This window comes from Pseudopipra pipra, chromosome 19, assembly GCF_036250125.1.
Source record: "Pseudopipra pipra isolate bDixPip1 chromosome 19, bDixPip1.hap1, whole genome shotgun sequence".
Lineage (NCBI taxonomy): Eukaryota > Metazoa > Chordata > Aves > Passeriformes > Pipridae > Pseudopipra > Pseudopipra pipra.
This window is the reverse complement of record NC_087567.1, coordinates 12,421,825-12,444,266: the sequence shown is the minus strand read 5'-3', so window position 1 is coordinate 12,444,266 and position 22,442 is coordinate 12,421,825. Positions and strand designations below refer to the sequence as shown.

Sequence of the window (22,442 nt, the reverse complement as noted above, 5' to 3'; positions counted from 1 at the left end):
ATTCACTATCCCTCTGCTCTGGGGTGATCCCTAAGGAAAGCCTTTTCCCAGCAGCTGGGGTTCCCCAGAGGTGGAGTATGGGGCATGATGCCAGGCATGACGCCCACAGTGCAGGGCTGTGGGTGCCAGAGGGACTGGGAAGCACGAGGCACCTGGGCACAACCTGCTCCTCACAGCCAGGGGCTCTGAGAAGGTTGTGGAGGGCTGACCCCTTCCCAGGGGATCACCCACATCCATAGATGCAGCTCTCCAGCTGGGCACCGCGCTGCACGCCAGTGAAATGGAGCTGCAGGTTTATTCACATGCCCACTTCATACCCTCAAGGCGCAGGGGCCAGGCACTCCTGAGGGCCAGGAGATCCCTGTGGGCATCCTCTCCCTCCTCCTCCTTCTCCTGTCATACCCTTCCTTGGGCATCTGTGCCCGGCTCAGGGTCTGCGCAGCTGTGCTGTGGGGGTGAATGTCCTGAGCCTGCCGTGCTCCCAGAGGAAGCACCACATACCCTTCCTAACCGCACCTCTCCATGCCCTGTTCCCGCAGCTCCTGGCCCCGGCACGTGCCAAAACAGGGCTGGGGGCAGGCAGGACTCGAGTGCTGCACAGAGGCTGTGCCGCCAGCTCGGCTCCTCCATACCCGGGGCCATGGGCTGTGTCCCGCCATCAAGAGACTGTTTGTGGTTGCACCATGTGCGCGAGCCGGGAGCGGATCCCGTCCCCGCGGCTCGGCTCAGACATACCTGAGCGCTGGGACAGCGCTTACGCAGACAGAGGGGCTGAGTCACTGCGGCGGGATCACCCGGCACGGACAGCGGCTCCAGGAAACGGCACTTACGTGGTGTAAACACATCCCGGCATTGTGCCTGGGCCGAGTGGCCCCGGGGGTGCAAGGGAGAAATCAAACCAGATCTGAGGTTTTTTTTACATTAAAAAATAGTGCTCTTTATTATAAATTATGGAAACATTTCCTTTCTGAATATAAATATAAATATGTGCAAAGTTTCATCTGAGTTTGGTTTTGGTTGAATTTTCAAGCATGGTTTTGCTCAGCCCTCGAGGCTGGAGGTGAAGATGGAATCTTTATAAAAGACAGTGATTCACGTTGGCCTGTAAACATCCCTTTGGTTAAAAAAAATAATAAAAATTAAAAAAAAAGCCAGAAAAACCCAACCACTTCTCTGGGTGGATGCAGAAAAGCACTCATGAGACGACACACTCCAGGGGATCCTCCCGCCACGTTCCTGCGGGAATCGGTGCCACAGGAGCAGCGTGGCCGGGGTCTGTGGGAGCGGCTGGGCAGAGGTGGGGTGCAACTCCTGGTAGTAAGGGCCCGGGGTGCTCCTTGCAGACACGGTTGTGTGGGATTCAGCAGCATTGGGATGTGCCACTTCCCCTCTGGCTTCACATCAGCAGGACCTTCATCACGCAGCGTCACCAAATGATGTGCAGTAACCCAGATTGCGGGGCAGGGAGAATATTAAGGCTTAGTCCCCTGGAAAATGGCAACGAGGGAACAAAGGCAGCAACCTCCAAGTCTGGGGCCTGGTGTGAAAAGAGCTTCCACCCACAAGGAGGCAGTAAGAGGTAAAGTACAGTATGGGCAAAAAACGCCTTCCTCTTAAAACCGAGGAAAAGCGATCAGGCACTCCTGGGCTCCAGTGCTTTCAGTTCCTGGGGGCGGAAGGGGCTCTCACCAGGACACCCCCAGGATGGGGTTGCCGAAGTGCACGTTCCTCTGTGTCACAGGAGCCATCCTGGCTACTCGAGCCCACAGGAGCTTTGCCAATGGGCTCACTGTAACTTCCACAGTTCGGCTGGAGCCATCCCCCTTCCCTGTGGAGAGGTGTCGTGCTTCCTCGGGGGTCCCCCCAGCACCAAAGGTGCCCAGCTATGCTGGCCACAGCCCTGGGCCCACAGCGCCTTTCCCCAGTCCCCCTCCTCTCCTTCCCAGAGGGAGAGGCTCGGCGTGCCCTGTGAGCTCCCACGCTGGCGGGGCATTGTGTCTGTCCCTTGCTCTTGTGCTTGTAGCGTGTGACCTTGCTCTGCTGGCCCCTTAGAGGGGGGCATCATACTGGTCCAGGAACTCCTTGATGGGGGCCGGCAGCTGAGTCATCTTTTCATAGGAGTCCAGGTGCCCGTTGACGGTCTTGCGGCACAGGTGCTGCAGGGTGGACACGCTGGAGGAGAGCGGGCGGCTCAGCACCAGGGGGATCTTCTCGCCACCTGAGTAGATGTAGTAGGTGCGCTTGGGGTGCAGGGCCCCCCCCGGCTGCTCGGGGACGGCGCAGGGCGTGGGTGGCATGTAGTGATGGACCAGCTTGAGCACGCAGTCGAAGCGGGGCACGGGCTGGCTGCTGTGGGGGTCGCTCTGCAGGGAGAAGCTGCCGCCCTCACACTGGATGCGCAGGTTCTTGGTGCCCGACTCCGTCTTGACGCTGAGGGTGAAGAAGTGCCGCTGGTCTGAGCTGTCCCTGATGAGGAAGGTGCCGGCCGGCTCAGTGCTCAGCAGTAGGTTGGCCTCGCCGCCCGTCACTGTGCTCCAGTAGAAGCCACTCTCCTGCAGCTTGCGCACGGTGTTCACCACCAGCTGGTACTCGCTCTTGGAGCTGAACGTCTTGAGGCGCAGGCTGGTGTCGAGGGGGTGGCTCATCCCGGCAGCGGGGAACTTGCTGTGGGTGACCATGGCGCAGGGAGCCAGCTTCGCGTGCTCGGGGTGCTGCTGCCAGCAGCAGCCGCTGCTACACCATCACCTGCGGCAGAGACAGTGGTGAGCCACGGCACCTCGGTCCCCGACTCTCCCTTCCCGGGAACATCTGCACCGGCCAGGTCCCTGGCTGTTGTCCTCCGGCATCTCCGATTCTCCCTTCCCACAGCACCGGCACCCCCGCTCCCCGGCTCTCCGTTCCCGGGAGCACCGGCAGCTCCCGTCCCCGGCTCTCCCCTAGCCAGGGGCACCGCTTCTGCCGGTCTTCTGCTCTCACTCCCTGGGGAACATCGCTACCTCCGGTCACCAGCTATCGCCCCGCTGAGGCACCACCATCCCCGGCGATCCCCTTCTCTGGGCAGCAGCGGCAACCCCAGTCCCCGGCTGTCCGTTCCCAGCAGCATAGGCACCCCCGGCCCCGGCTGTCGCCCCGTCGGAGCGCCAGCATCCCCTGCTATCCCTCTTCCCCGGGCATCCCCGGTCCCTGGCGATCGCCTCCCCGGAGGTACCGGCATCCCCGGTGCCGGGCTCTCCCCCCTCCCTCTCCAGGACCCTGTCCCATCCCTCCCGAGGCCATACCTGGGGCACGGGAGCCGGTCCCGGCGGCGGAGCGAGACCGGCGCGCGGTGGCAGAGCTGCTGGGGCGGCCCGGAGCGGCCTCTTATAGCGGGCGCAGCGCCCGCCCTCGGGTTCCTGGAACTGCGCGGCTTCTTGTAACGCGGCGGCGCCGCCCGCGCCCCGCCCGGCCCGGCCCGGCCCCCCGGCACCCCGCCAGCCCCTGCTCCGCCAGCCCCCGGCCCGGCCTCGCTGGCCCCAGCCCCGGCCCCGCCAGCCCATTCCGGGCAGGGCGGCCGCCCCCGCCCCCCGCTCTGCGGAGAAAGGGAGAGCCCCGGCCCGGCCCCCCCGGGGGCCCCCCCTGCCCCCCGCCTCTGCTGGGGGCCCGGACCCCGGCCCCGGCGAGAGGTGTGGGCTCTGCTGACCGGGGATACCCCGGGGATGGGGATACAGGGGAGGGGGCGGGTCACACCGGGGGGCTACACCAAAACGGGAGCTGCCGCCGTGCTGTGGGGCAGCGGGTCCCACATCCCCACGTCGCCAGCCCTCATTTTCAGGCCAACGTGCCGGGCTGCCGCCAGCGGGGGGGGACCCGCGGGGCAACAACGGGGAATCCCGGGCTGTGCGGGGGCTCCCGGCTCGGCCATCGCGCTCGAACCCCGCTCCGTGCGGCCGCGGCGGCTTCGGGAGCCCCGCGACGATCCTTGGGGTCGGTGCCCGTCGGCGGGGCCATGTAGGCTGGTGTGGAGCCCGGCGGGACCGAGGCCCCCCCGGCCCTGGCTGCCCCCCGGGGCTCTGTCCGAGGGGGTCCCTCGCCCCTCCTCCCTGGCCCCGGTAGGGACGGTGCCCGGCGGGTGGAGCGGTGCCGGGGTACCCCTCCCCACACAGTTTCTCTGCATTTGGCATTGGTTACGACCTCGCACACAGCCCGGGCTCGGTCCGTGGGTTTATTTTAAACAGTTTAATTTTCCCCGGAGGAGCCGCCGCTGCCCGGCAGGGACCAACCCAGCGCGGCAGTTCTGGGAAGCGGCTGCGGCGAACGGGCTGCTCTGAAATGCAAACGAGCCCCGGAGCGCTGCCGGGGCGGGCAGGGGACACCGGGGGCGGGACGGGGCGGCTCCGGGGCCCCAGGGCGGGAGCGGGCGGGGGGACCTGCGGCCCCCGGGCTCCGCCTCGCCCTGCCCGCTGTGGGGGGACACGAATCCGACGGGGGGTGGGGGTAGGGGGGGTGTGGGCGCTCCCCTCCGCCACCGTCCTGAGGGGCGGCGAGCGCCGGTTCCGCCGCGGGCAGGAGCCGTGTCCGTCCTTTCGGAGCCTCTCGGCCGGGCCGGAGCTCGCCCCGGGGGGAGGAGAAGGGAGACCTGGGGTGACACGGTTCGGGCCGCGCGTGAGCCCGTCCCACGTATGCGGGGACCAGGGGAGCCTCGTCCCGGCCCAGCCGGACACCGAGCCCTTTCCGAGAGCCCCCGGGCCCTCCTGGACCCGTGCCTGGGCCGGGGCCCCCCGGCAGCCGCGGGCCGGGCTCGGGCGGGGCGGGCGCGGCGAGGCGGCGGCGGCGGAAGCGGAAGGCGGTGTCGCCATGGCAGCGCGGAAGCGGAAGGCGCGGGTGATGGCGGCGGGCGGCGCGGCGCTGTGGCGGCGGCTCTCGGCCTGGCTGCCCCCGGCCTGGCTGCCCCGCGGCCGCCTCGGCCTGGCCGCGCTGCTCGGCCGCCTCTCTGACCGCCTCTCCCGCGGCCGCGACCGCCGCGCCCGCAGGTAAGGACCGGCCGGGCCCCGCCGGCTGCCCCCAGAGCCGGGAGGTGTCGTGTTACCGGGGCTCCCCCGCTCGCCGCTTCCCCTCTCTGGTCCGGCCCAGCCCCTTGGAAACGATACAGATGGGGAAAGGGGCGGCCTGGCTCCACCTGCCCGGAGTCGGGTCCGGCTCTGCTCCGCAGCCCGCTTTAGCCCGCCCCACTGTCCGATCGCCCTTAGGGGCTGAGCTTCATTTCCCCGTCATTCCCTGTTTTCTTGTCGCTCGGGCGCTGGCCAGGGCCAGGCTCCCCTCGGCTGTCACAGGTGCAGCACAACCCGCGTGGGCCGAGGGGGTCGGGGAGGGCGAGACGCGGAAAGGGGCCGAGAAGAGGTGTCGGTCCCGGTTGTGCCGGGGCTGTGCCAGGCGGAGAGGGGCAGGGGACACTCTGCCCGGCGGTGTCACCACGGTGGTGGAGGAGATGGATCATCAGTATGCTCTGTGTTCTTGGTTAAGCCAAGGAAATTCTTTCCACACCTCTCTCTTGGTCTCATCAGTATTTTTAGTGCAGATAAATGAGACTGAGCCCTGGAAAGCGACCACTGAGTTCAAAGAGCAGCAGTGTAGATCCCCCCATGTGCGTGGGTGAAAGGACAACGTCGTGTCCCACAGTTTCACTTCACCTCTGGCTCTGCAGATGAGGTTTGACAGTGAATAAGAGTTTCAGCTCCGTTGTGGGTGTCTGTACCAAACCCACGTCTTTAAAAATAGAACACACACCAGAAAATCCCTCATTTCTTTTTAGGGTCAGCTTTTTATGCAGAAATGATGTGAGGTGGTTCCTTTTGGTTCTGTTTTCTCTTTTCAGTTTCCTCAGTGCTGTGGAGTAGGGATGGGAAGGGCTCCCCCTGCCCCATTTTTTGTTCCTCTGAAACCTGGTTTGTCACAGTGGAATTTTGATGATTTCTTCATAATGTTACGTGTGTGCGTGGTTGAAGGGATTGGTGGTACTTGAGTACTGAGCTGATGTCAGTCACCAGCGGGTAGAAGCTGCTGCTTTGGGAGCTGGTTGCTGTGCCAGTGGTTCTGTGGCTGGAGCAAAATACAGATTTATCTGATAATTCTAGCAGAGAGTAGGCTCAATGCTGAATAAGGTGTAAATTTCAGTCCTGGGTTAAAAGATCGAACAGTGTAGACACACTGTAAATTCTGTAGGCACAAAAAAATCTGGAGGATGGAATTAGTGGGGATCAATTGAACTGCAAAGAATTAATCTGAAGGCTCAAACCTTCAGAAGCACAAAAATAGTGCTGCAGGTTGATGTTCCTCCAAACGCTCCAATTAGAGCCCAAATGCTCCAAGCACAGCCCAGTGCTGCCTGCTGCCCCCAGAGCTGCCCCCAGTGCTGCCCCCAGAGCTGCCCCCAGAGCTGCCCCCAGTGCTGCCCCCAGAGCTGCCCCCAGAGCTGCCCCCAGTGCTGCCCCCAGAGCTGCCCCCAGAGCTGCCCCCAGAGCTGCCCCCAGTGCTGCCCCCAGAGCTGCCCCCAGTGCTGCCCCCAGAGCTGCCCCCAGAGCTGCCCCCAGAGCTGCCCCCAGTGCTGCCCCCAGAGCTGCCCCCAGTGCTGCCCCCAGTGCTGCCCCCAGAGCTGCCCCCAGAGCTGCCCCCAGAGCTGCCCCCAGAGCTGCCCCCAGAGCTGCCCCCAGAGCTGCCCCAGGCCATGGCAGGCAGGTGCAGGGCCACGGGCAGGGAGGCCGGTGCAGTCAGACTCACAATTCCAATAGTCCTTGCCAGAAGGTGGCTTCTGGGAATCATGTTTCTGGAAAGTGTCTGCTTGGTTGCTGGTCTGGCTTCTGGAAGTGTAATTGGATTGGCCAGTGGCATACTGAGGACAATATCATCTCTGTTGATTTTTATTGTAAAATACATAAAATTTGCCACTGCTTCCTCACTGGGAATAATTCCAGAGGATGTTGTTTGTGACCCACGGGACCAGGTTAGAGCCTGACTGTGCCACTGCTCTGTGGGCCAAGCATTTGGTGCATTTTAAAAACCTGTATTTCTGGATCCAGTGTGAATCCCTGTAGTTCTGTGTGCTGTGCTGCCTCGTGATGATGGAGCAGTGGGAATCTGCTCCCTGTTTGTGGCCTGTGAGACGTGACATGATCAGAGGTCCTACTCGGGTTCTGAAAAGAATGTGTCTGAAAAACACATTTCTTGTGTTTCTGTTCTGCTTCGATATTTTTGGCACTTTTTAGGGGATATTTGCATTGTTTTTTACAGCTTGTGCTGGTGATCTGTGTCACATCTGGGTATGCAGGCCAAGCCCAGTCCACATGATCTGTTGAAACCCCCCATCCCAGGAATTCCTGCACAGATTGACTCAGATTTTGGTGGCGTTGAATAGTCAGTGACAAACTTGTGGATTTTCCAGGAAACACCACTGCAAACTAGTTTCCTTGTAAGGGTATTTGGAAATCTTGTGAAGATCCAGGGTTGTATCATGAACCAGATGAGTGAAATCATCTTCCTGGAATCTGTGGTCATTTGGGCTCTGGACTGTGGTAAAACCCAAAAGTTCTGTGTAACAAGTTCTGGTAAAGGCTGTAATCAAGTTTCTTCGTGGTGTGTGGTGGCAGTGGAATCATCAGGATGGGCCACAGGATGGTGGCTGCCTGCTGTTCCTTGGGTGAGACCGGCCACTCCAGTTCTGTCCCCAGAAGCCCGACTCCCACGAGCAGGGTTTGCAGACTGGAACGGTTCCTGTCGGGTCTGGGGATGCAGTTCAGTCCCTTGCTCATGGATTCCTGGATCTCATGGGAACTGCTGCTGCTAATTGTGTTGAAATGTGGTTTTGTCATGTGGACAGAGTCCTGCTGGGGGTTATTGTATGACTGGATGAATTTGCATGTCTGAAACCTCTGGAGAGAAGTTGCCACTTGCTTCCTGTCACCTCCAGCGTGATGCTGGCAGCAAGCTGGTTTTTTCCTGAAGTGATTTCAAGAGAATTAAATTTATTCTGGTGTCTTTTTGAAGAATGAGCTTCTTGCTGTTTCCCTCACAGTTTTGTGAGGTTTGCAAGGGAAGTCATGATCCTCTTCTGTACCTGTGCAGAATGCTGGCAGCATTGATGAAGAGGGATGGATCCCTGTAGTGGTTCTTGGTGTGTTACTGCTGTGATGCACTTGCTCCTTTAGTGGGTCTTTCTTGAGGTGTGACTGCCCTGCCTTTGCTGGGGCTTGCACTGAGGCATCTTGTGTGCTGCAGATCTATTTTTGGATAAAATTGAGGGATTGAGGCATTTTATTCTTTAGAGCAGTGTGATCTTTAAACGTCTTTACCTGAAACAGGAACAACTTCAGCCCAGCTGGGAATGAAGCTGGACATGAGGGGAGTGTTGGCCATGGCCAAGCTGATGCATGTGTAATGGAGGTGATTCAGAAGTGGCTGATGACAGGTACAGGTGGTACCACTGCTGCACCACCAGACACCTGAGCCCCCACACCCTCAGTTTCTGCAGCTCCCGGCCTCCTTCCTCTCCCGTGTTGTCCTGAAGAAGGAGTTGTTTCTCCTCATCTCCCTGCCAGCTTGGGGAAAGAGTTGGTGATGTTCAGATTTGTTCTGCCATCTTTTGCCTGTGTTTCTGTTTCCACATTTGGCTTTGGTGATCCAGCTGGGATTATGGAAAGGGAAAGGCATTCTTGCCACTGTGGATCCCTACCATGTATTGGCCCTGACTGTGGCTCTTTTTTTACCTCCTTGGAGGCTTTGTGGGAAGCAAAGCCTCCACCATAAAGAATTTCTCCATCTTTATTTCCACAGATCATCATGGCTTCTTCTAGCCCCACTGCTCACCCCTCCTGTTCCAGTGATCACAGCCCCACCGTGTTCGCTCTGTCCAGAAGGAGCACACAGGTTCCAGTGGATTGGGAATCTGGTCCCAGAGTTTGGGATCTCCAGCTCACACGTCAAGGTGCTTTCATCCCCTGCAGAATTCTATGAACTCCTGAAGGTAAGGCGTGGGCTCCAAGTTATGGGAATGGTTTTGATACAGTCCCAGTGTTGCAGCTGCTGCCTGGTAACTGCTCTTTTATGGAATAGTTTTAGCTGCAGGGAATGAGTTCCTCAGTTTCCCAGAAGGCACTGATTTCTTCCTTGAATTTTGGATGCAGCAATGGTGCTGTTATGGCTCTGCAGAGCCCCCTGTGTCATCCCTATCCCTGTGTCACCCTTTCCTCCCTCGAGGCCGGAGAGCCAGTGTGGAGATGCGGCTGAAGGGATCCTCCTGGAGCACTGCTGGGCCGATGGCTCCTTGGGACCCAGCGGGAAACTGAACTTGTTTTCTGCTACTCCCAGGTGCAGATCAAAGCAGCCAAGCAGCGGGTGGTGATGGCCTCACTGTACCTGGGAACAGGGTTCCTTGAGCAGGAGCTGGTGAGTGTGGAGGGGTTTGGGAAGGGCAGGAAGGGAGTGCAGGGGAGGGATGTGGAAGGGAGGCACTAGGCATTTCTGGTTTAGACCTAGTACAGAGCCAGGGAACTGCTGCACTTCCTCAGGGGATAGTGAGCCTGGGCCTGTCAGAGGGGACTGGCCTGGTGTTCGTAGTGCTCAGGGGGCTTTGCAGAACCTGCGTCATAGGAATCTGTTTTTCCCTGGCATTTTTTTGAACATGATTCAAGCTATAGGTGTAGAGTGTTGTGTTTGGTGCTCCAGGTGCAGAACACAGATTCAGGATTGTCTTTTTGCATTTGAGACTGAAGTCAGTTTTGCCTTTTCCGTTCTTCCCTCTGGAAACAAATCATTATTGCCAAGGGCTTTAGGGAGAAGCCTGGCCTTGGTCAGGTTCTGGTGTTAGGATGCAAATTCTCTGGCAGGGTGAAGGTGGATGGAGCCTGCACAGAATTTGTGCCCATCTTTGTCTGGGCTTGCACACAGGATTTGAATTTGCATGTGACAAACAGCCTTGTAGTTAAAGAATAAAATGGCCTCTTCAGTGAACTCCTACCAAGGTTTGTCTTTGGTGATGCAAATCTGTGATTTGGGAATGATGTTGGGATTTTTTCTGCTAATATTAATTGCTCTTGGGAGGCCTGAAGAATGTGGGCATGTAAAACTGAGGCCCTTTGATCTGTGGCTTTAGGCTGCTGAAGCTGCCAGGCTGGCAGAGGCAAAGGCTGAACCGGCTGTGTTTGGCACAAGAAGGAAGGACTCACACCAGGGCGTGGGAGCTGTCCTGGCCACAGCCTCCTGCTGCTGAGCACTTCTCTTGCAAAGCTTTATTTGCTTTTGTAATGAGGAGAGAACTCTCTCTGCAGGTGGATTGCTTAGAAGAAACGCTGGAGAAATCGCTGCAAGCAAAAGGCTCGCCTGACCTCAGAGTTTCCATTCTCCTGGACTACACCAGGGGCTCCCGGGGTAGGAATTGTGCTTTGCTTTTGTCAGAGCCTGATTTTGCTGTTAGACTGGAGGAACTGTTTTTTTTCATAGAGGCTGTCTTGGCCAATTGGACATACTTGCTTAAATCATGCACCTTTCAGTATTTGCCTTTTGCATTCCAGAGCTTCACATTCCCAGAAAATCTTCAAGCTGAGCCGCTTTTCTCCAAAAATAGGTGGTAGGAGCAAGAAGGGCCAAACTGCTCTGGGCAACTTATGCGTTTTTGCTTGGTTCACTTCTCAGTGCATTTGCCCTTATACCTCATGCTCACTAACATTTTCATTTTGAAAGAGAGTGGGAATTGTTGGAAGCAGCACACCGAATCAGGAACCTCTGCAGTGACTTGCAGATGTGTTACCAGTGCTGGTGAGGCTTGATTAAGAAGCTTGGAAGGTGTCAGAGCTGCTCTGTGACTGATTCCAAGGCCCATTCATCCGTGAACTTACAGTTCTGGATGTTGCTTTCAATATTGACGTAGTGCAAATGAAAGTGATTTGTTAAAAAAAACAAAAAAAGGGAAAACCGGTGATAGGATGCCAGCAGATAGGATGGAATGGGATGGGTGCTCACCCTGTAACTGCAACATGGAGCTGTGCCACGATGTGTCCCATCTGTGTGATCCTTGTGTGAAACTCCCCTTCTCCCCCAGGCAGGAAGAATTCTCGGACAATGCTGATCCCGTTGCTGCAGCGATTTCCCGAGAAAGTCCGTGTGTCCCTCTTCCACACCCCAAACTTGCGTGGACTTCTCCGGCTCCTGATTCCAGAGCGATTCAATGAGACCATTGGGCTGCAGCACATCAAGGTGTATCTCTTTGATGACAATGTGATCCTGAGCGGGTGAGTCCTGCTGCCTCCGGCCCTGGCATGGTTCCTTTTGCTGGGATTTGGGCAGGGTGTCTGTGCTGCCAGAGTTGTCTGAACATCTGGACTTTCCACCGTGATCCTATTACTGCTTTTCTGAGATGGGAGAGCAACTGCAGCTCTTCTGTATGAGATTCTCAGATGGAAGAGAGTCTTTCTTAAAGGGAAAAAAGAAAGATCTCTTGTAGCCTGAGCTGGGGGGTTGAGGATCCTGTGCCCATACTCTGAACTCAGCTCTTCCCTTTCTCTGCAGTGCAAACCTGAGTGATCTGTACTTCACCAATCGGCAGGACCGCTATGTCCTGCTGCAGGACTCTCCAGAGATCGCAGACTTCTTCACAGAGCTCGTGGACGCAATCGGAGACGTGTCCCTGCAGTTGCAGAGGGATGATACAGTCCAGATGATGGAGGGGATGGTACACCCATACCAAGGTAGGAGAGAGCTGTCTCACCTGGTTGATTGATGGTATCCAGAGGAAGGAAGTGACAGCTGGGGTTTAAGGATGCCTTGAACTCCATCCGCTTGGGAATTTCTGGGTGCCCGACCGTTGTTCAAATTGTGGGGTTTCCTGTTTTGTGCCATCCAGTATTAAAATCAAAATTGCTCAAGTTTCAAAACTGGGTCTGTCAGAGTTTTCCCAGCACAGTGGCTATCACAGGCTAATCTGGCAGGGCATGCAGAGACTGGAAGTAACTCTGCAACTGTCTCAGTGCTTCCTCATAAATGTGCTGCTTTTGGCCTTAAACAAGAACTTCAATTCCCCGAGAGGTTTTTCTGATATTAGCGGCTGCAGTTTCGGGTGTTCTGGGTGTATGTGTTCTGAGCAGTTCATGAATGTGGTGCTATTGTTGGCAGTTAATGTTTTGTAGTAGACTTTGTTCCTGGAATCAAATGGGAATTGGATCAGGAAGACCGGGAACAAGCGTAGAAGCGGGCAGAGAAGGGCAGCGATGTGCCAGGCTGGTTGCGTCATCAGGTTTTGTCCTGGCCTTGCACTGCTGGGTGATGTAAGCTTAGTCTGGGGGCGGGGGTTTCTTTATGTGTTCCAGCTCATTCTTTGTTGCCAGTTTAGCCTTGTCCTGATCCTTTCCTTCCTCAGAGGATTTTTCAGGCTGCTGCCAGTTGCTGAATATTTCTCTTCTGTGACGTAGCTCTGCCAACCTTGAAACAGCTGGTTTGGGCCTCAGGCCAGAAAGTCGTGTCCGCTCTGTTTTGGTTCCTGTTTGTTCCCGTATAGGTGTCCTGTCAGAATTTTTCCTGGTATGTAATAGGTGACACATAGCTCTGTGCCTGTCGGTCTCAGACACCATCTCTCGGGGTTTTCCTGCAGGAGACAAGGTGGCTTACTGCGAGATTGCCAACCGGAGGGTCATGGAGGTCATCAACTCTGCCCGGACACGGCAAGAGCTCCTTCATGCAAAGACTTTCCACAGCAGCCATCCAGGCAGCTCTCTGTTATCCCAGCAAGGCTCTCAAGCATCTGGGGGTCTGAAACCAGAACCTGATACCTGGATCTATCCCTTGATCCAAATGAAACCTTTTGGTATTCAAATAGATGAGATGGTCACAGAGACACTGCTGACCGAGGCTGAGCGGGATGCCAGGATATACCTCACCACTGGCTACTTCAACCTGACTCAGGCCTACATGGACCTCATCCTGGGCACGAGGGCTGAGTACCGGATCCTCCTGGCCTCGCCAGAGGTCAATGGGTTTTTTGGTGCCAAGGGGGTGGCAGGTGCCATCCCTGCTGCCTACGTTTATATTGAACACCAGTTTTACAGCGAGGTCTGCTACCTGCAGCAGCAGGAGAGGGTGCAGCTGCAGGAGTACTCCCGTGCTGGGTGGACGTTCCATGCCAAAGGTAAGATGTCCTTGTCCCAAGGGGACTTACTCAGAGGTGTGTGAGAGCTGCGTGTTTGGATTGCGCAAGAAGTGAGGGGCTGGCTGGGTGCCAGTCTGGGCTTAACCTTCAAAACACTCCTCCAAGGTCCGAACAACTTGCTTGCGTAAACCTGGAGGGTTTGGATTGCTGGGGGGACAACTGTGCAGTCACGCCTTGCCTCTGCATTTCTGGTTTGATACAGTCCCAGGGATGATGCAAGAGCTGTCCCGCTGGTGGCACTGAGGCACTGCCTGGATGAGAAACATGGTGCAAAAGGAAGCATTTGGATGTGTTCATGATGCAGTCAGGGCTGTGGTGCAGTTTCTCATGTCCCTTGGTCTGGTTTCAGCAGTCAGAAGCGCAGGCTCTGCTGGGGACCCTGGAGCAGGAGCTGGGACAGGGGCAGGAGGGGAGCTGCTCCTGGGACCACCCCAGCAGTCCTGGCCACCGTGTTCCCTTGGCAGCAGGTCTGGGGGATTTGTTGCAGCTCCTGTGCATGGCACACAGGGGATGTGGTGTGTGAGGAACTGCAGAGTGTGCATCTGAGAGTCAGGGCAGCCAGAGGAGAAGGGGCTGAGGAAGGAACATGGACTAACAGATGCTGTGAGTTAATGCCGTCCTTGGGGTCTTCTGTAGGAAACCCCACATTCCTGCTGGATACAGTGTGCCCAGCTCTCACAGGCTCAACACAGTGCTTGATTGGAGTGTTTGGCTGTGAACTGGAGCATTTGAGTTGGGATAAGAGCGTTTTGGCTGTGATTGACTGTCATTGGAGAGGTTCCTCTTTTGGAGAGCAGCTCAATGGTTGTGAGAATGCCTCCATCTCCCTGCTTCCCACATGGATACTCAGAGGAAGGCTCAGAGTTGGTGGGGAGGGAAAGCTGCTGAGTCAGCCTTCTCTTGACTTGAAAATCCACAGGTGTTACCGGCTGCCTCTGTGTTGAAACCACAAACAGATCTCAGGGTGTCGTGCTCCTCCTCAGTGCTGTTGGGAACTCAGCACAAGGAAACCCTTGTCTCAGGCAGGGCAGCCCAAGGGAGGTGCCTGCCATCCCGGCTGGGGTGTCCCATGTCCTCCAGGAAGCACTTGTTTGACGACCTGTGTTTCGCGGGTTCCGTGTTTGCTGGGCATCGCTGACTCCTGGTGGGATTGATTTGGCGTGGACTGAGCTCGGAAGCTGGGCTGCTTTTCTCAGCTACCAAAGTGCGTGTGGCCATTGGTCCTGTTTGGGCCAGCAGTGCCTCCTGGGGTAGTGCTTTGGGCTCTCTGCTGTGTGGTGTTCGCTGGGAGGGGGATGCAGGGCTTGGAGTTCAGCGGCTCCAGTGCCTGGCAGGGGGACAGTTGGAGACATTTGCTTCATGTTTTCATTCCTCTTCAGAGTGCTGGAAGGATCAGTGTGTAGCTCCTTCTCTGGCATGCTCTGCACTTGGCACATGCTTTATTCACTGGGTTTCCTTCTGCAGGAGTCACATGATGTGTGTGACAGAGAGGACAAGGATGGAAGAAGGAAGGGAGAAACCTTGGAGATTGAAGAGCAGGTGTACATGGAGCACATGGAACCTGGCTTCTGGCCGAGGACATGAGATCCCCAGCAGCCAATAATGCCCATTGGTGCTTTCTCTGTGGGCTGAGGCACACTTTAGTCTCCCACAGGATCCAGCTGCCGTACCTTAAACACTGTAGCTGTGCTGCAGACCCCTCCCGCTCCCCTTAAAGCATTTATATCTGCACACACAGCATCAAATGGCATGTCCCCAGGGATGTCTGTCCTCGGGGATGACTGTCCTGGGTGTGTTCGGTGCTGTGCAGGTGGAGCAGTGCAGTGCAGGTGGAGCAGAGCTCAGCACAGGTGGAACAGCACCGTGCAGGTGTAGCAGAGCACTGCACAGCCATGGTGCACCTGAGCAGGACTGCCAGCAGCTGTCCTGCTGTGACACCCTGAAGCCTACCTGTGCTCTGCTGTGTTCCCAGGTATGGTGGTGTGAGTGACATGAGTATGTCCCTTGGGTTCAGGGTCTCTTCCAGGCAAGTGCTGGTGGCAGAGTGCTGGACAGGTGGCTCTGTGCTGAGAGATAAACCCTGTTACTGCTATTGACTGGTGCTGGGAAGCTGCACTTCCCCTTTCTGGAAAGGTGAGTCACTGAGCAGATCCTGCCAGGTGGCCATAAAACCAGCGCCACAGGACACTTGGGAAGGTGAGGAACCTGTTCCTTGTGGCTACTGCCTGGGCAGAGGTCTGGCCAGCAACTGGTCAGGCACCAAACAGCTCCTGATAGGGTCCTGTTTGGTGACAGAACATGCCAAATCTCTGTGCCACACGAGTGCTTCCCTGTGGCTCCTGGAGCCCACAATGGGCTCTCCGGCCCCTCTGTGGTGGGGTGAGCCCACGGGGGCCGGGGGTGCTGTGGCCTTAGGGCAGTGCCAGCTCTGTGAGTGTGTGCTGTGGGGGCGGGGAGGAGGTTACAGGAACTGGCGGTGAATCGGCAGCGTCTTACTCAAGGCATTCTTGGAACTGCTCTGGGGCTGAGTTAGGAAACTTGCTGCTATTTTAAGGCTGAGGCGGTTTTCATGCTATGGGTTCTTTGTTGCAGTTTGTGACTGGCCGTGGGGATAAGCCTCTACCAGGGACCCACCCAGGGCCGTGCTGAGGAGAGCAAATGCTTCCCGGCTCCATTTGTTCACAGAGTGGCCATGCAGCCTCTTCTTGGCAGCAGTCCCGGCTCTCCTGTGGCTGTTCCTTCCTGCCCTGCTGCAGTGGTGTGTTTGAGAATAATGTGTTGTTTCCATCTTTGCCTTGAAAATCCATCCTGGGCTGTGTCCCGACTGCTCTCTGTGTGGGCAGAGCTGTGGGAGCTGTGATGGTGAGTGGCTACAGGGACCAGGTGCCCTGGCAAGAGTCTCATCTCATCCCTGGTGGCTCCTCAGGAAGTGAGGTGGTGAAATAATTTGCACTTGTCTTCTGAGTCTCTATTTCATGTGAATTCACCTGTCAGAGCAGGGTCATGTCACAGTCCCATGAAGGTGGTTGGTCTCTGGGACAGGCTGGACAGACCTGGGGCTCTGAGGCTGGTTCCTTCACTGAAAAGCTGCTGGGCTGCCTGATGTTCTCGAGGTCCTGTACAGAATCTATAATCCACATTTAATGGGTTTAATTCCCTCTGAGTGAAGGGACAGCATGAGCCCACCTTGGCTGTCCCCTCAGGCTGCCACGCTGCCTCTCCTCTCGTTTTTCCCACAGGCCTCTGGCTGTACCTGGCAGGGAGTGACCTGCCCTGCCTGACCCTGATTGGCTCTCCGAATTTTGGGTATCGATCAGTTCATCGGGACTTGGAAGCCCAGGTTGCGATAGTGACAGAAAATAAAGCCTTGCAGCAGCAGCTCCATCAGGTAAGCAGAGAATTCTGGGGAGGCAACAGGGATGTTGTGCTTCTGGGTCACACAGGGAACGCTGATGATGCAGTGGCAATAAAAACATCCAGCTATAATAACTCAAAAACTGCTGGAGCGTGAGGAGTCCTGAGGAGCTGTCAGTGAAGTGACTATTGATGAGCTGCCTGCTGTGAGTGCCCAGTGCTGGGAAGCGAGGCTGTAACAGGAAGGAATGTGTGTCCCCAGTGACCTTGGATACCGGGAGTGCTCGGGGCTGGATGTGCAGAGAGCATGCAGAGAGCCTGCTGGCTCCTCTGCTCACCGACCACACTGCACCTTCTGGGCCTTAATCCCAACATTTGGGCATTGCCAAGGCTGTGCTGTGCTCTGAGGTAATGAGGCCAGGCCTTTGGAATGGCTGAGCTTGGACTAGAAGAGGATTTCTGAGCTGGTTGGGTTGCCCATGAAGTTCTATGACATAATTCATATCTTGAATAATAATATGACATTATATAATATTGACACAATAATTTTTCACTGGTTTGATGTTCAGTGTACCAGGGTTTTTCTGTGCTGTTTTTGGTTTAATTAGGCAGCTTAGATTGCTCAGCAGTTCTGGTCCTGCTCCAAATCCTGCCTGGTTCTCTAACTGTCTTGACTCCGAATCTTCTGCTAGAACTGTCTGTCCCAAGTTGTTTCTCCTGTAGTGCTCTGCAACAAAGCAGATCGATTTGGTGCCTCTGTGCGACTTGGGGACCTCAGAAATGCACTCTGTGAGGCAGGTCCTGGCAGAGTTGTCTGCAAGATCAATGGGAATTGCCCTCTTGCATCAGGGCTCTTCCCCGGGATGAGTCAGAGTGTATCTAATCAAAAACGATTCTATTACTGGAAGAGTTGCTTGAATATTTCAGTTCATATCTTGCCTCTGCTTGTTTCTAATGGAAGGGGAGAATCAATGGAAATGTGACACAAAGGAATTTTCTCACACAGGGCTGCAGTGATCTCATTCAAAGGGCTTTAAACCATTCCCGATTGCTGGAAGCTGATTCTGAGATGGGCTGGGTGTTTACTTTCTGTGGTCTTTTTTAGAAGACTTAATCCGTTCCTGGGATGCTGCCATGAAATCACTTTGTCTGTGTAACATTTAGTTCCATTTTAAAAATGCGTGCTGAGATTTGGGAAGAAATGTGAGTGGTCTGGGTGTCTGGATGCTCCTCTGAATGGACTGAGCTTGATTCAGGGAACTGGCCTTGCCTCCAGCTCAGTCCTCACTGTATTGCGTGGCTGTGGAGCAGAATCTGCACAGCAGGGCTGACTATAGCTCTTGGAGCATTTGAGGCTCTAAAATTAGGGTGAATTAGCACATGAATGTCTTCCTTCTGTTGTTGGTTCATCTTTTTGGTGTTACTTTCCAGTGCTTGGTTCCTGCTTACCTGTTCCACCCTGAATTTAAGTAGTGCAGAGTATTTTCTGCTGTTTGTGACAGCTTCACTAGTGAAAAAAGACGATGAACAGACTTCCAGGACCTGTTCTGCTCCTTGTTTGCCTGCAGGTCCTGCAACCTGGCTGGCTGTGCTAACAAACCCGCTCACCTGTGATCAGAGCGCTGCTCTCACGTGCTGTGAGCGTGTGTTATCAGCAGGGTGGTTCATTTCCTCCCTCAGCAGTCGGGTACACGCTGCGGGGGCCCAAGTGTTTCTGGTAATTTAGCTGAGATCACGACTGCACATTCATCTGAAAACGCGGCGCCTGAGCTGTGTCTAGAAAGAGCCGCGTAAGCCGGTCCCGGGAGGTTTGGGTGAGGTTTCCTCTTCTGGCAATTACAGCCAGGGATTGAGGAGTTTTCTGAAACTGAAGCTCAGCTCTTGCAACTGTGGGGCACAAAAAGGCAGAACCCTCTGCCCTTGCTCTCTGTAGAGTTTAAATTGCTAATTCTTGAGGAGAAATGATGCAGCCTTTTGGCAGGATCCCTGGCCAGCTCTGTATGAGAATTCACTTCTCTTAAAGACCGTTACATAATTCAACACTTGAGATTTACTGCGATGATGTTTCTTTCCCTGTCTAGGAGCAGGAACAGCTTTACCTCTGCTCAGGTGTGGTCTCAACGTCAACGTTTGAGCAGCCAAATCGTTATGTGAAGCTGTGGGTGAAGCTGGTGACACCTCTGATCAAGAATTTCTTTTGAAAGAAGAAAAGCTGCTGCTTTGGGTGAGTTTGCTGCCATTATGGGGAATTTATATTGCACTGACTGCAGTGAATAGCTGTAGTGCTTTGTTACATGGAAGAAAGAGACAATGGACACACAGATGATGTGGGGAAAACCAGGCACCTCATTTCCTCTGAGATACTGATTGCCATGGATTGGGGTGTGCTGAGGTCCAGATTGAGTTTCATCTACTAAAACTTCTGGAAGGGTCACTGACAGAGAACCCATACAGGGTTATTTCCCATGACCCATACAGGGGTATTTTCCATGCATGGAAATAAAACTCCTATTTCTGAAATGTCCCTTTCAGAGTTTTGTGGAGAAGGACTGTGTTTGTTTTATCTTGACCAGCCACTAGAAAACGTTGCTGGAATACCTAAAATGTTTTGTCCCTGTATCCAGTCAGAGCTTTGCTTTGCCCCTGTAGGTGTTGGTTAACAAGGGAGGTTGGTTTTGCTTTTCTGCTTTGTGGTATCCTGGGTTTCCTGGCTCTTTGACTGCCCCATGACTCGAGCCCTTCTGAGCTCCAGGACATGGCTCTTGGACTGTTCCTATGCAGTTGGCACTGGTGTGTGTGCCCAGGATGCTGCGTGTTCCCACATCCCTTTTACTCACCTAACTGTGGCCTCCCCCTTGGTGGAGTGTGCCTGACTCCTTTACATTCAGATATGTTACAAGTGTCTTTCACGAGTTGTGGAGGGACAGAAGAAGACTTTTGGTGCTCATGTGGGTTTAGGATGTTACTTACTGAAAATGGGAGGCTCGAACCCTAACATCCTGAAAAGAAAGTGGTTGGAAGCCAGGTAAAAACATGTGAGAGCGCAGGCTGGGGCTGCTCTCTGTCACTGGTGGGGTATGAGCAGGGGGTTCTGATCTGATAGTGCCACAAACAGCATTTCTGGCTCCTAAGAAAGGCTGATGGTAAGTGTGAAGCTTGGTGGTAACTGATAATAAATGCTGCTGCTCTATAAAGAAACGAGCAGCTCTCCGTGCCTGCCCTTTGGGCTTCTCTGACCATGAGCTGGGAGGGAAGCTTTAGGCAACTGTATTTTAGTACTAATTGTTCAGATATTTCACTGGGTGGGATTTTGGTGAATTGATTTATGCTAAAGGGACAGGCCTTGGCCCTAATGTGTGTTACTGCTGATACAAATGATTTGTTGTAAAGAAAGGACAGAGTAAGTTCTGTACCCTAGAAATAGAAATAATGTACCTCAGAGAGCCACCTGTTTTCAGCTGGACCTTCTCTGGGCTGTGGAGGTGGAGCACAGGTGAACTGGGCTAAATCTGCACCTTTCTTCTCCTGTCTGCTCCAGCCAGACACGTGCTCTGTGCCTGGGGTGTGAGGAGTTTCTGCTCAGTTTGCACTGAGCCATCACACAAAGAGCTGTGGGAAGACAGAGAGCCAGGAGAGGGAAAGGAGTCGGCCACTTGTGTGCAGCTGTTCCGTTTGGCTTCCCACGGTGGTCTGGCTCCCCACCAGCGCCGCGTCAGAAACCACCAGTGGAAAACCAGTATCCGCCCTGAGAACCCCGTGTGCTGCAAGAGCAGGGTCCTCACGGCAGCACTGCCAGCACTGGGTTTATTGATACTTTGCTTAAACGGTTCTGAATTACACAACTTGGAGGCTTTTACAAGTAAAAGCATTTGCTGTTTTCCATTGACATTAAAATTCAGGCCTCTAGGAGCAGAGCCACACCAGCCAGGACCCACTTGGCAGCTTTTTCTTTTGTCTTCAGGTTGAAGGTCCAGACGTAGGTGGGCCCTCGCATCCGTGTCTTATAGACGGGACATTCGTAGACGTTGGTGGTGTCCACGCGGTCCACAGGGATGGCTCTGAGCAGGATGACCGGCATGGTGGGCGTCAGCTCCTTCAGCAGCGCGTCAGCAATCGACCCCGAGGCGACGTCCCAGCGCGCACCTGCAACGTGACAGCGGCGCTGGGGGACCCTCACAGCTGCCCCGGGCTTCTCCCTGCAGGGGCTTTGTTCAGAACTACTGAGGGGTGGGAGCTGGAGGATGAAGGGTGGGTAGAGTGGCTCAGTAGTGGTTAGGGCTGACGTGTCCTCAACTCGCTGTGACCCAGGACTGCATTTGCCTTACTCTGTGTGGGATGTCTGAATAAATTCTGTCCCCACCCCTCCCTTCAGCACGGCTTTGCATGGGAATTGCAGAGCTAAAGGTGAACTGGCTGTGGTGGGATCTACCACACACTGTCCTGTGTGCTCTGTGCTCTTGTCCAAGCGGACCCCTCAGCTCCTCTCCTGAACTGCCTCCTTCCCCTTCATTTCAGCAGTGATTATTATAGGTTTGAGTTTTCTGATTTGTCTTACTCATACATCAAATAAGAATGTGACATATTTAATCATTAGAGCCCTGTGGCTCCAACCACCCCAGCCCTGGGGCTCATGAGCTGCAGCCTGAATGGCCAAAACACGAGTTTCTGGTTTGTAAAGGCTGCGTGATCCGGGCAGTGCTGCCCTCACCTGGCGTCTAAGCCTGGAGCCAGGGCTCTGCACTGCCCCACTGCCAGAGCCGGGCAGGGAAGATCGGCCAGCAAGTGCCAACACCTGCTCTGCTGCAGGAGGGAGAAGGGCTGAGCTGGGCCTGCTCCATGTCTGAAACATCTCAAAGATGCAGTTTTTACCTTCCATGAACAGCCCGTGCACATAGGAGCCTTCTCTAGGTGGAAATGTTATGTCCTCCCGGGTTTTCTTGGTCACATCCGTTGCCAGACACATCTTATCCAGTGGCCACTGCTTTTTCCTGGCTGTGGACTGCATGATGGCCGTGAGGAAGGACTGGGGGTTGAAGAATCCTGCCAGCCACACTGTTGCAGGCAGCACAAAGTCTGTTGCCCAGACTTCCAGTTCCTGGAAAATAAACCAGCAGAGTCCTTCAGGGTGGAGGGTGGGCTGTGAACCGCAGGACACTGCACCAGGAACAGTGTGATAGAGCTGACACTTCACTGCCTGACCCGAGCTTCAGGTAATCTTGCAGAGTAGGGGACTGGCTGGAGGTGGTGTGGGATGAATAAACAGCAGATTCCCCTGCAGCAATGAAGGTGAATTTGCAGTGCAGGAAATACCACTGTTATTTTTTAACAAAGCCAGTTTTATTAAATATTTTTTTTTTGGGGACACCCAGAGTTGTGATGGGGGAGCTGGTGCCCTTTTGCTACAGTGATGTACTGTAATGGGAACCCTGATCAGATTTGTGCTCTCATCCCTGGGGGAACAGCCCCTTTCAGGTACTTCAGGCTGCTTAAAGTGATACTGAGAAATAAACCAGTTAGCAATAAACCAGTGCACTGGTGGGGAGAGTTCTGGTGTCAGCAGTACCCACTCGCGCCCTGAGCTCTGACTCAGTTCATCACAGGAACTCTGCTCACCCTGATCCGCACGAGCAGGTCCGCGTACCAGGTTCCCAAGCTGAGGAGGGAGGGATAAGCGTGACGTGTCCAGGATTCTGGAATGCTGTCATAGAAGAGAGCATTTCCCAGCTCTTCCATCTCTGATGTAATTGTCAGCTCTCCCTTTGAAAAAGAGAAAAGCCTGAGCAGTGGCACCTGCAGCCAGTGGTGGGACAGGCAGAGGGATGTGCTTGGGCTCAGACTGGAGCAGAGCAGGAGCCTGAGGCCACCTGGCCACACCCACCACAGTGCTATGGGTAAGAGCTCCAGCAAGGGCACACAGTGCTTT

At 55.2% G+C, this 22,442-nt stretch overlaps 3 protein-coding genes across 5 annotated transcripts in view; 1 reads left to right on the top strand and 2 right to left on the bottom strand.

The window, feature by feature from the left end:
* Nucleotides 1–919: 919 nt before the first annotated feature.
* Nucleotides 920–3,380, bottom strand: SOCS3 (suppressor of cytokine signaling 3). The gene is made up of 2 exons (XM_064676310.1): nucleotides 3,279–3,380; nucleotides 920–2,745 (listed from the first exon to the last, which is right to left on the bottom strand). The coding sequence occupies exon 2, from the start codon at nucleotides 2,676–2,678 to the stop codon at nucleotides 2,049–2,051; it is 630 nt and encodes a 209-aa protein (XP_064532380.1). The 5' UTR covers nucleotides 2,679–2,745; nucleotides 3,279–3,380; the 3' UTR covers nucleotides 920–2,048.
* A 913-nt stretch (nucleotides 3,381–4,293) lies between these two features.
* On the top strand, nucleotides 4,294–20,950 carry PGS1 (phosphatidylglycerophosphate synthase 1). Of its 2 annotated transcripts, none has more exons than XM_064676265.1 (10): nucleotides 4,294–5,009; nucleotides 8,803–8,992; nucleotides 9,337–9,414; nucleotides 10,296–10,395; nucleotides 11,066–11,255; nucleotides 11,533–11,711; nucleotides 12,611–13,144; nucleotides 16,405–16,553; nucleotides 18,601–18,743; nucleotides 20,481–20,950. In XM_064676265.1, the coding sequence occupies exons 1-9, from the start codon at nucleotides 4,309–4,311 to the stop codon at nucleotides 18,718–18,720; spliced, it is 2,241 nt and encodes a 746-aa protein (XP_064532335.1). In that variant the 5' UTR covers nucleotides 4,294–4,308; the 3' UTR covers nucleotides 18,721–18,743; nucleotides 20,481–20,950. The 2 variants fall into 2 exon arrangements, with proteins under 2 accessions (XP_064532335.1, XP_064532336.1); XM_064676266.1 differs by having other exon boundaries at nucleotides 20,058–20,950.
* The window catches only part of DNAH17 (dynein axonemal heavy chain 17), a 33,621-nt gene continuing 31,488 nt past the window's right edge, over nucleotides 20,310–22,442 (bottom strand). Inside the window, exons 79-81 of one of the 2 annotated variants that reach the window (XM_064676249.1) lie at nucleotides 22,133–22,276; nucleotides 21,389–21,614; nucleotides 20,310–20,662 (exon numbers count right to left, since the gene is read on the bottom strand). In XM_064676249.1, coding sequence (XP_064532319.1) covers nucleotides 20,415–20,662; nucleotides 21,389–21,614; nucleotides 22,133–22,276 — 618 coding nt within the window. In that variant the 3' untranslated portion in view covers nucleotides 20,310–20,414. The other variant, XM_064676250.1, reaches the window with a different exon arrangement.

What these genes read in the sequence shown, in the direction of transcription:
- SOCS3 (XM_064676310.1), bottom strand. Translation starts at nt 2,678, where the DNA reads ATGGTCACCCACAGCAAGTTCCCCGCTGCCGGGATGAGCCACCCCCTC.
- PGS1 (XM_064676265.1), top strand. Translation starts at nt 4,309, where the DNA reads ATGCAAACGAGCCCCGGAGCGCTGCCGGGGCGGGCAGGGGACACCGGG. An exon ending in GGTTCCTTGAGCAGGAGCTG is followed by an intron (nt 9,415 to 10,295) that starts GTGAGTGTGGAG and finishes CTCTCTCTGCAG; the next exon opens with GTGGATTGCTTAGAAGAAAC. An exon ending in CTACACCAGGGGCTCCCGGG is followed by an intron (nt 10,396 to 11,065) that starts GTAGGAATTGTG and finishes CTTCTCCCCCAG; the next exon opens with GCAGGAAGAATTCTCGGACA.